This window comes from Wolffia australiana, chromosome 10 (assembly GCF_029677425.1).
Source record: "Wolffia australiana isolate 7733 chromosome 10, ASM2967742v1".
Classification (NCBI taxonomy): Eukaryota; Viridiplantae; Streptophyta; class Magnoliopsida; order Alismatales; family Araceae; genus Wolffia; species Wolffia australiana.
In genome coordinates, this window is record NC_135844.1 from 9328950 (window position 1) to 9341510 (window position 12561).

At 39.7% G+C, this 12561-nt stretch overlaps 1 protein-coding gene across 2 annotated transcripts; it reads left to right on the forward strand.

Annotated features, from left to right (window-relative positions):
- Positions 1-1164: 1164 nt before the first annotated feature.
- Positions 1165-12271, forward strand: LOC144708210 (putative LRR receptor-like serine/threonine-protein kinase At4g29180). 2 transcript variants are annotated; one of them, XM_078581426.1, is made up of 13 exons: positions 1165-1376; positions 1454-1991; positions 2163-2635; positions 3426-3564; positions 3653-3724; positions 4063-4134; positions 4206-4286; positions 10092-10261; positions 10338-10579; positions 10660-10786; positions 10868-10930; positions 11511-11700; positions 11788-12271. In XM_078581426.1, exons 1-13 carry the CDS (start codon positions 1307-1309, stop codon positions 12200-12202), a joined length of 2652 nt encoding a protein of 883 aa, XP_078437552.1. In that variant the 5' UTR covers positions 1165-1306; the 3' UTR covers positions 12203-12271. The 2 variants fall into 2 exon arrangements, with proteins under 2 accessions (XP_078437552.1, XP_078437553.1); XM_078581427.1 differs by having other exon boundaries at positions 10401-10579.
- The last annotated feature ends 290 nt before the right edge of the window (positions 12272-12561 follow it).

Sequence of the window (12561 nt, forward strand, 5' to 3'; positions counted from 1 at the left end):
CCACCGACTTGGATGACGAGGGACGATGGACCGTTACGGAGCAGATTGTCATAATTTTTTGTCATCTCAGAAGGATTACTGATGTCTAATGATGGAAATGTCCTCGTCTAGTCATTCGTCCACCGACGTGGATGTCGAGGGACGACAGACTGTTATGGAGCGGATCATCATTTTTTTTCGTCATCTCGGAAGGATGACTGATGTCTAATGACCGAAATGTCCTCGTCCAGTCATCCGTCCGCCGACGTGGATGACGAGGGACGACGGACTGTTACGGAGAAGATCATCATAATTTTTTCGTCATCTCGGAAGGATGACTGATGTCTAATGATGGAAATGTCCTCGTCCAGTCATCCATAGACCGAGGAGGATGACGAGGGACGACGGATTGTAACGGAGCAAATGGTCATAATTTTTTCTTCATCTCGGAAGGATGACTGATGTCTAATGACCAAAATGTCCTCGTCCAGTCATTCGTACGCAGACGTGGATGACGAGGGACGACGGACTGTTACGGAGCGGATCGTCATAATTTTTTTTCGTCATCTCGGAAGGATGACTGATGTCTAATGACCGAAATGTCCTCGTCCAGTCATCCGTCCATTGACGAGGATGACCAGGGACGACGGACTGTAACGGAGCAAATGGTCATAATTTTTTTGTCATCTCGGAAGGATGACTGATGTCTAATGATAGAAATTTCCTTGTCCAGTCATCCGTCCACCGAGGAGGATGACGAGGGACGACGGACTGTTACGAAGCAGATCGTCATAATTTTTTTCGTCATCTCGAAAGGACGACTGATTTCTAATGACATAAATGTCTTCGTCCTGTCATCCGTCCACTGACGAGGATGACCAGGGACGACGGACTGTTACGGAGCAGATCGTCATAATTTTTTTCGTCATCTCGGAAAGATGACTGATGTCTAGTGACGGAAATGTCTTCGTCCAATCATCCGTCCAGAGGTTAGACGACAACGGATGACGATTCATTATCCGTCATCCCCCATCCAATCCTACCTACGCCGGTCGGTTTTGAAATGGAGGCAGTTTTTTCAAGTCAGCTTAGTTTGACCGAGATCTAATCAACGCGGAAATCTGTCGTGGCATTGACTTCCTGTTACAAATATGACTATTCGTGGTTAGCTTCTTTTCATTTCCTTTTCTTTTTTTTTCTTCTTCTTCTTCAACTCGAGCGCTCGAGAACGATCTCGTGAAGATCATCTCCCTCGTTCGATCGATCGATCGATCGCGTTTGAATCAGCTCGGATCTCGCGGCGGAAGCTGATTTTTCAGGTTTGGCGATGGAATTGAGATTGCTGTTGATGTTCTTTCTAGCTTTGCCGATCGCCGCGTCGAGCCAATCTACAGCAGGTTTGTGGTCGATTTTTTTCTCCGATTTCTTATCGATGCTACCGAAATCTGAGTTGAATCCTTGTCCATCGTTGTAGGTTTCATCAGCATAGACTGCGGTTACGACGAGGCGTCCGATTACACGGAACAGAAAACGAACATCGTCTACACTTCTGACGCCGATTACACTGACGTTGGCGTAAACATGAAGATCTCGCCGGAGATTAATATCACAGGCCGCTTTGATTTCTACGGAACCCTAAGGAGCTTCCCCAACGGTCGGCGGAATTGCTACACGCTCGGCCCAGTGATCAAAGGCCAGAAATACCTCGCCAGAGCTGAATTCAAGTACGGAAACTTCGACGGATTGAATTCGCCCCCGGTTTTCGATATCTACATTGATATCCACTTCTGGAGGACGATTCCGAGGGTTAATTTCTCACGGCATGAGATAATCTTCGTTTCTTCGAGGGAGTTTGTTCAAGTCTGCCTTGTCAATAAAGGCCGGGGTACCCCGTACATCACAGTGCTTGAGCTCAGACCTCTTCTTAATACAACGTACCCACTAGTGAATGGCTCACAGGCTCTTGTTCTGAATGGCGATCGAATAGATTTCGGTAGTCAGGGGAGTAGAAGGTAAAACTCTCAATCTCCCATAATAATTTTAATACAACTCGGGCATTCTTGATCTCTTGATATCTCTCTTAGTTCATCTTTTATCTTTGTTTCCTCCAGAGATTTCATTTCAAATAGTGCATGTTTAAGCATTCATTGCTGACTTTAACTGTTGATGCATTTGATTGGCAGGTACCCGATGGACCCATTTGATCGGATCTGGTTCGGATCTGAGAGAAGACAGAATTGGCTGACGATCAGAACAAATCAGACGATTAATATTAATGGCAGCGAGTTCGGCGTTCCGGAGGGTGTTCTTAGAACGGCTGTTACTACCCAGGCTGTGTCTGAGAGCTTGAGCTTTAACCTGACAAGAATCCAGAGGAATAATACATATGTTTTCATGCATTTTGCTGAGATTCAGAGATTGCAGAACAACTCAAGAAGAGAGTTTGATATCTTTGAGGGCAGTTCACGCTTGATTGGGGGGTATCGCCCGAGATATTTGTCGGTGGAATCTCTATATAATAGAAGTTCTGAAGCAGAAGGGAGGATAACTTACAGTATAAGGCCTACCAGGAACTCCACTCTGCCGCCCCTTATCAATGCCTTGGAGGTTCATACATTGTTGCAGCTTAGCGGATTGCCCACCCTGGAAAATGACGGTGCTTGCCTCCCCCTTCTCTATGTTTTCGGAGTTTTAATTTCTTTCACTTTGGCTCGATTTCAGTGAAGAAATCATATGTATTTTAACAATTAATCTAGCGGAAGAATAGGCTTAGACGTGGATTGTATAATTATTTGCGTATTCAATAATCAAGTGTCTTTATTTACTTTTGGGTCGATTTCGACGGCGAAATGCATACTTGTAAAGTTCTCTGCAACATTGTAAGACAGAACCATATAGGAAACTTCAACAAGATAGTGTTATCTGTGCCGGAAAGAAGTCATATTAATCATCCAGAAATCGTCATTGACATCGTCATAAACTTGAGAGGCAATGACGGGAGAGCCAGGATTTCATCCTAGCTCTCGGATGAGCGATGATGATAATCTCGCCATCACCATCCTGATTCAGATAAATGATGAGGAAGCCGACGGTTCTTCATCATCATCATCATTATCATCTTGTCATCTTGAACAAGGACTGGAAGGTCAAATTGGCGGAGGGTATTCATCCCTCATTGTCCTTGTCATCATCCGCTGCTAAAATGATGAAGACGATATCATGATGTTTTCAGCATTATCATACAAGTTTTTGATAATGACTTTTCCATCATCAGCTTAGCCTCTGATGTGTGATGATGACCAGCATGACTTAGTCATCTTCATCATCATCCTGGAACAGGGAACCCGAAAATTATGCCGCGTATAAACAATAGAAATATTTCAGCCTGCTTTTTTTCCCCAGTATTCTTTGCGCAGTAAATAATATAGTATTTTCTTCGATGGCAGTAAAGGCCATCTCCAGCATAAGAGCGGCTTACGATTTTCGAGATAAGTGGCAAGGTGATCCATGTGTCCCCAAGGATCTAATGTGGGAAGGCCTGAATTGTAGTTATGATGGCTCTCTCAACCCTAGAATCGTGGCCTTGTAAGTTCTCTGAGATTTCAAGATCGAGGTAAAGCTTGTCTTCAGTTGTTCGTCCGAGCTTAGCTACTTTGTGAATCAACTCTTGCAGAAACTTGTCACACACTGGAATTAATGGCGGAATTTCTCCGGAGATAGGCAATTTAACAGCTCTTGTCTCAGTGTAAGTCACTAGCTCTCTTTAGGAGTAGAAATAATGGTCGAGATGGTTTGCCACCAATTTTATTTACATCCTTTAAAGAAGTATTCAGAGTAAAATTTTTGTTTAGTGAAGAGGAAAAAATGCGTTGGAATTGTATTAAATTCATTGGAATCCATAAAGTCCCCGAATATTTTAGATTAGCCTATATCATATTTATGATTTTGCCCTGTAATAATGCGGGAAAGAGTAGTTTTAATCACAATGCTATTTTCCAGGACATTTGGGTATAACAAAATGTCCCTGGATATTTGATGAAAATATGTAGTGTCTAAGGCCTGATGTCATGATTTGAATTTCAGGGATTTGTCGAGTAACAATTTAACAGGTCCGATTCCGCTAAACCTAGGACTGCTACCAGAACTTAAATTCTTGTAAGTAGTTATAAATATTTTAATTATTTTAAGCATGCAGCGTAGTTTTTTATGCTGGATTTTTTTTCTAGGAACCTGGCTGATAACGATCTAAGCGGACCGCTTCCACTTATTCTTCAAGAAAAGTCGAGAAATCAGACACTCTTATTAAGGTTTGTCTTCCATGTACAGTAATTAATCATAATTTTTTTCAATTTCAATGTAAGTAGGCAACAAAGAAAAATAGTGCCATGAAATAAGTGCCACAATATGTTCTTGTTTTATGTATTTATTTATGTTCACTGTTATGTTGAAATTTTGTTATTTGTTGTGAAAACAGTTCCTGATGCTTGTGGAAAGAAGAATTTGAAAAAAAATTACAATTTTACCTATCATAAGAATATTTGATTATGGTATTAGTTTACTTTATTGAAGATAATATTTGTAGAAACCAAAAAAAACAGATGCTGTTATTCGGACACCGTTAAAAAAATATTTACTAGACTCAGAGTTTAATTTTTTTATTGACAAAAATAGTCTCCACTCGTCTTAGGAAAAATCATGGTTCCCCTGTCTGTCGTTATTTGTGATACTATGTTTATTCTGAAAATAATATAGAAATACATTTCTACACTCTTCGACCAATTCATGCAAATCTAAGGAAAATTCACGCGGGCCTCTGAATTTATTTATTTATTATTTTAAGACAATACATTTTGTTTCATTTTATTTTAGTTTTAGTTTAGATTTATTTCGTGTTAAACATCAAATTTCATCCTTTTCTATTTTGACACACATGTAAAAAGGTGGGCCATGAGTTATAAATGGCCCACCTATCTCTCTCCTACTTTCTCTTCCTTTTTCCTTTCTCTTTTCCTTCTTTTTCTTTCTTTTTCTATCGCTCCCCAAAGAATGACCTTTTTGCCCCTTAAAATAGCCGTTGGGGCAACGGCTATATGACCGTTGCCCCCAACGGCTATCTTGAGAAAGGACTTAGCCTATAAAGGAAAGTCTTTCCCAACCTGTTTATGTGTGAGTTTTTTCCCCTTTTCTCTGTATCAAAAATCTCAATAAACTTCTTCTGCATATTTCTCATTTGTCTCAAAAAGGCCTCATTTGTCCTATCTGTTCCCAAAGGCAGAATTCTCTGCATTCTTCACATGGTATCAGAGCAAGGTTGATTCATTCAACCTTCCCTGACGAAAGGAGCTCCATAGTCTGCAAGTCTGCAAGCAAGTTCTATCATCATATGGGAAAAAAGGCTGCTTCCAGGAAAGTTTCCAAGCAGGCCAAAGCTTCTGCATACAGCTCGGAAGAAGAATCCTCTGCAGACGAAGTGCTTCATATATATGATTATACTAAGAACAGACTGGTCATACCAGATCTGGATCTTAAGTATGATGGTACAAACGGATATAGTTGGATGAAATTGACCGAAAGGTCACTGGTCGCCGCCTTCATGGGTGACCATCTTACTGATGATTCACCACCTACCGATAGGCTCAGATTGAAGCTTTGGCGCGCAGAAGAAGCATACATCACCAACTGGATGGTGAGAAATATGGAGGTAGAACAAAGAAATCAGTATTATCTAATGGATGTTGTTGCAGATATATGGAGGGAAATCCGTAAATCCTGTGCAGAAATGCAAAACGATTGGAGGTGTATGACCTCCTTCTTCAAGTAAAGTTCATCCGCAGAAGGAATTATCAGTAGCTTCATATGTCCCAACTCAAGGCAATATGGAGGGAAATTGATCAGCTATGGCCAGTCTCAATTCAGAATCTCAAGTACTGGCAAAGGGAGATTAAAGTAAGAACACTTACCTTCCTCATGGGCTTAAATTCTGAATATGAAAGTCTCCGATCCCAGCTAATCCATCGAGAAATTCCCTACATTGGAAGAAGCGATCTCGGAGGCAACAAGTGCCGATTGTAGAAAGAAGATCAAGCCGCCAGAAGGCCAAAAGCAACAATTATCGACTGAGCCCTCTGTCTCAGTAGCACATGCCGCTAAAAAAGAAGAGTCAAGAGAAAAATCGTCTAAGCACGTGTCTAAGGAAGCAACCGGCACAGAACCCGTAGTCTGCGCCTACTGCACCAAGCCAGGACATCATATTAAGGAGTGCCGAAGCTGGCATGGAAGGAAGACCTCAAAAGAAAGGGTTATGGAACCCAGGAGCAAAGAATAAAGCCTATGTTGCATCCTCCAGCAGTCAAGTGGGAGAAGCACCAAAGAAAGAAGAAGGAGATATTCAAAAGCTCATAGCTGAAGAAGTCGAGAAAGTATTCAAGAAATTCAGCTCCACGTCTCTCGCCCAATCAGGTGAATATAAAAGTATTGCATTTACTACATATGAAAATCTTCAATCTCATGGATGGATAGTAGATTCTGGAGCCACAGATCACATGTCACCTGATAAATCATGCTTTGAGGAATATAAAGTAATAGATGATAATCATGTTGTCTTTACTGCCAATGGTGGGATTCTAAAAGTGGCAGGAATTGGGAAAATAAAGATTAAAGATGTATTACTACAAAGTGCTCTTCATGTACCAGGACTTAAAGCCAACTTGTTGTCACTACAACGACTAGTGGACAACACAGGTTGGAGGTTTATATTTGACTCATCTAACTGTTTTTGTGTGAAAAGGAAACCGGCCAGAAGACTTTATCTGCTAGAAGGCAAGGGGACTCCTGCTAGTGGACGGACTAGAAGGACAGAGGACTCTGAAGATGGTTCTCAACACTCAGTCAAGAAACAGTATTTTCTTACTGCACAGGAGACTTGGACACCCTTCCTTTCATCTTCTGAAACAAGTGTACCCTGATTTGTTTAAAAACATTGATATCCAAAGATTGGTTTGTGAGTCTTGTCAATTTGCCAAGCATAGAAGATCTCATTTTTCAAGAACTGATCATAGTAAGAAATTTCCATTCGATATGGTTCATAGTGACGTTTGGGGTCCTTGTTCTACTACAGGAAGATCGCAGCACCGATGGTTTATAATCTTTGTGGATGATTACTCAAGATATTCCTGGATCTACCTGCTTAAACACAAATCAGAAGTCCCAACCGTGATCATCCGATTCATCGAGTTGATCAATAACCAGTTTGGGAAAAGGGTTAGAATACTTGATCTGATAATGCAAGGGAGTATTTCAGTTCTGAAGTTAATCAATACATGAATGATCATGGAATTATCCATGAATCCTCATGTGTGAACACTCCTCAGCAAAATGGACTTGCTGAAAGAAAGATTGGGCACATTATGTCTTCAGCCAGATCTCTATTATTTCAAGGAAACTGCCCCAAGACTTATTGGAGTGATGCTGTGGCTACTGCTGTACATCTTATCAACCGAACGCCATCTAGAACCCTGTCATTACTGTCACCGATTGATCTATTAGCCTCAAGTCACCCAGAATTATCTCTTCATACAAATTTGGTTGCTAAAGTATTTGGGTGTGTAGCATATGTTTATTCCCACTTTGCAGGAAAATTGGACTCCAGAGCTTTCAAGTGCATTTTTGTGGGGTATTCATCTACTCAGAAAGGTTATGTGTGTTACCATCCTCTTACTAAGAAAACATTTGTTACCGCAGACGTGAAGTTTGATGAATACAGCATGTTCTACAATGAGGGACATCGATCTGACTGTTATTTGGAAGTAAATGAAACAGGAACAGATTTAGATACGGAAAATCTGGGATTTAATCCATCTGAAAATTCCTCTCCAGCTATGGATCGAGCGGAAACGGCTGAGGACAATCCAGAGTTAGATGGAGAACAAGAGTTTACTCAGATGGAGAACGAGGAAGATACTCATGAAGACCTTTCGGCACCAGCTAATCAAGGTTGGTCTATTGCCATCAGCAAGGGTACTCGAATGCCGCAGTAAGAAATTATATCCCATATGCAATTATGTGTCTTATGATCGTCTGTCCTCAGGTTACAGAAAGATTGTTCAGGTACTACTGACCACTGTCATTCCAAGAAATGTTCAAGAAGCTATGTCTCAAGCCGAATGGAAAACTGCTATGGATGACGAAATGTTGGCATTAAGGAAGAATGGTACATGGGATATGGGCCCCATCCCAGAAGGAAAGAAATTGGTTGGTAGCAGATGGGTATATACGATTAAATATAATTCAGATGGCTCTATTGCAAGGTATAAAGCTCGACTGGTGGCCAGAGGATATACCCAGTCTTATGGAATAGACTATCATGAGACATTCGCTCCAGTCGCCAAGCTGAATACAGTAAGATTAGTAATTGCACTTGCAGCCATGCATCAGTGGGATCTTTCGCAATTTGATGTTAAAAATGCATTCCTACATGGAGAACTGCAAGAAGAGGTATATATGGCTCCTCCCCCCGGTTATCTATTGCATGAAAACTCATCATATGTGTGTCGCAAAGAAATCTCTGTATGGATTAAAGCAATCCCCAAGAGCATGGTTTGAGAAATTTTCATCTACTCTCATATCAGTTGGATACTCACAAAGTGAGGGTGATCATACCCTATTCTTCAAACATGGCCAAGATTCCAAACTGGCTATTTTAATCGTCTATGTTGATGATATTATCGTTACTGGCAACGATATCAAGGAAATTGGAAATCTAAAACGTCATCTGACCAGCAACTTTGATATTAAATCTTTAGGTCAACTCACTTATTTTCTTGGTATTGAAGTAGCTTATTCCAGGATCGGCATTGTCCTATCTCAACACAAGTACGTCCTGGATCTACTCAAGGATACAGGTAAATTGGATTGTAAGCCAGTAAGCACTCCAGTGGATACAAATGTCAAACTTCAAGCCAAGCAGAGCGACAAGGACGACCCCATCGATAAGACATCATTTCAGAGATTGATTGGCAGATTACTCTATCTAAACCACACAAGACCAGATATATCCTTTGCTGTGAACTCTTTAAGTCAGTATATGTCAGATCCACGACAGTCTCATCAGACAGCAGCTGACCGTATTCTCTCCTATTTGAAAGGGACAATTGGGAAGGGTCTTCTATTTCAGGCAGGGGGAGACCCTACGGTTAAAATCTTCACCGATTCAGATTATGCAAGCTCTCTGGATGATAGTCGATCTACATCTGGATACTGCAGTTTTTGGGAAGAAATTTAATCACCTGGCGTAGCAAGCAGCGGGAAGTCTCAATATCGAGTGCTGAAGCAGAACTCAGGGCTTTAAAGAAAGGTGTTTATGAAGGAATGTGGCTTAACGATATTCTAACTGATTTAAAACTCATTCCTCCAAAGCCAATCATCTTATATTCTGACAGTCAATCAGCTATTGCTATGGCCAAGAACCCGTGCATCATGATCGCATTTAAGCATGCAAGAATTGACAGACACTACATCAAAGAGAAGATTAATTCTGGACTCATCAGTCCAGAATACATACCATCACCGCAACAGGTGGCTGACATTCTGACCAAAGGACTACCAGGAAGACAGTTTCAAGATTTGGCGTCCAAGTTGGGCATGATTAACATCTATGCCCAACTTGAGGGGGAGTGTTAAACATCAAATTTCATCCTTTTCTATTTTGACACACATGTAAAAAGGTGGGCCATGAGTTATAAATGGCCCACCTATCTCTCTCCTACTTTCTCTTCCTTTTTCCTTTCTCTTTTCCTTCTTTTTCTTTCTTTTTCTATCGCTCCCCAAAGAATGACCTTTTTGCCCCTTAAAATAGCCGTTGGGGCAACGGCTATATGACCGTTGCCCCCAACAGCTATCTTGAGAAAGGACTTAGCCTATAAAGGAAAGTCTTTCCCAACCTGTTTATGTGTGAGTTTTTTCCCCTTTTCTCTGTATCAAAAATCTCAATAAACTTCTTCTGCATATTTCTCATTTGTCTCAAAAAGGCCTCATTTGTCCTATCTGTTCCCAAAGGCAGAATTCTCTGCATTCTTCACATTTCGAAATACTTATCCTTGTTCTGGAATTTTCAGAATAGATGGAAATGAAATTCCCTGCACTTCCGCCAACTCTTGTGAATCGAAGGAAAAGAAAAACAAGGCTGTTCTTTTTGTCGCAATTGTTGTGCCTGTATTTATTATTATCCTTATGATCTGCATATTTATCTGGATTAGCAAAAGAAGAAAACAAAACTTTCCTGAAGGTACGGCATGGTTGACTATTTATATTAATCTCAATACTGAAAATTACATACGCGTTTTCTGGTCACCCTTTTACAGTACCAGAAATTACACGCGAAAGTTTAGAACACCCAGCAAACTTACCGCAAGATTTTCGTTCAGAGAAGGGTCGTTTCTTCACCTTTGAAGAAATAGTGCACATCACAAAGAACTTTCAAAAACAAATTGGCAAAGGAAGCTTAGGAATTGTTTATTACGGCCAGTTGTCAACCGGAAGAGAGGTTGCGGTGAAGATGGTTTTGCAGAAATCAACGCAATTACCCCAAGCGTTTCTAGATGAGGTGATATCATATGGCGAATTTATTACTTTACATAGTTCTGATATATATTTTTCGCTTTACTTACCGGTACCCTATTGCAGGCTGAAATATTGTCTAGGGTTCATCACAAGAACTTGGTTTCTTTATTGGGATATTGTGGGGACCAAGAAAATCTTACTTTAATCAATGAATTCATGGCATGCGGATCTCTTGCCGCGCTCTTATCAGGTCTCTGCCCTCCTTTCATTTCACCTATTTTTTCTTCCTTTGGAGTTAATTCTCATATCTTTTCTACTCTCACGGATTTAGATGAAATGTCCAGCAATTTAAGTTGGGGAATTCGACTCAGCATAGCTCTTGAAGTTGCTCAAGGTATGGTCTTTAAATTATGATAATTTTCAGTTTTGGTGTTAACATATGATAAATTTTAAGGCACAGTGTCAAAATATGGTAAATTTAGGGTCTGGTGTAAAATTTCTTCTAAAATGTATGCTGTCAAAATATGTCAAAAAGTATGGTGTTAAAACATGATAAATTTTAGGCATGGTGTCGAAATATGTCTATTTTTAGGGAGCTGTGTTAAAACTTGATACATCAAAGGTGAGATGTTAAAAATATGATGAATTTAGGTTATAGTGTTTAGTTATGATAAATTGTTGGAATGGTGTCAGAAAAGTGTAAATTAATGGTATGATGTTATAATATGATGAGTTTAACTTAAGGTGTTATATTAGGATGAATTTAAGGTATGGTGTTTAAGTTATGGTGTTTAATTCTGATAAATATGCATTACGGGGCTAAAATGCAATAAAATGTATGGTGTTAAAATATGATAAATTAAGGTGTGATGTTCAATGTGAGATATTTACAGTATGGTGTTTGAAATCTGATAAATTTACGACAAATTTGGTACTTCAATTATCTCACATATTTATGGAATTTTTTTCTGCAGGACTTGAGTATTTGCACAGTTTTTGCAAGCCACCTATAGTTCATGGAGATGTGAAAACTGCCAACATTTTACTAAATCAAAAATTTGAAGCAAAGCTTTCTGATTTCGGGTTGTCAAGGCTTTTCAAGGATGATGACTCTCCACACATCCCAGCCGAAATTTCAGGCACTCCCAGCTACATCGATCCAGAGTATGGTTTAATTCGCATACTATTATCAATATTATCATACGAGAAATTTCCTCTAAATACTAAATCCATTTTGAATTTTCATCCCAGGTACTTGAAAACAGCAGTATTTAACGAAAAAAGTGATGTCTATAGTTTTGGAATAATTCTGTTGGAGCTCATAACAGGTAAATTTCCCATCCAAGAAGAATTAGAAACTATGAGTGTGGTATCATGGGTGAAGTCAAGAGTTGATCAAGGGGATATAGTTGCAATTGTGGATCAAAGACTGGGAGGAAATTACAATCATACATCTATTATTAAAGCGATTGATATTGCCGTGAAGTGCGTAGATTCCTGCTCAATGGAAAGACCTACCATGAGTGATGTTGTTTTAGAGTTAGGGGCTTGTCTAGCTTCCATGAGTTTGCAAGACTTGTCCAGCTGTGGGTCCAGTCCTGGGATGGATTCTTCTGATACTGTTCCTATTTTTCATCGTAGGGAGGGAAGCACTTTGTCGAAATAATTAGATTATTTGTTGACATTCAAGATGCTAATTGTTTCATATATTTTAATTTTTACATTAAATTATTTACTCCTGCTTAGATAAACTCTCAGAGGGTGAAACTAAGCAGTAGTGAGAATGTGCCGCTGGATTTATTTTCTTTTTGACTTCTGAGGCAGAAAAATTTAAATTTTATGTATCATACTTCATTAAGTTTCATTGATATCCAATAAACATGGGTTATATCTTTGGAATAATAGTATGTCACAGTATGTTTCACTCAAAAGGTAGAATAATATTATTCTAAAATATAACATCAAAGTATTAAATTTCTTAGAGAGACTACTCTTTTTTTTTTTACGTCGGCATGTGTACTGTTC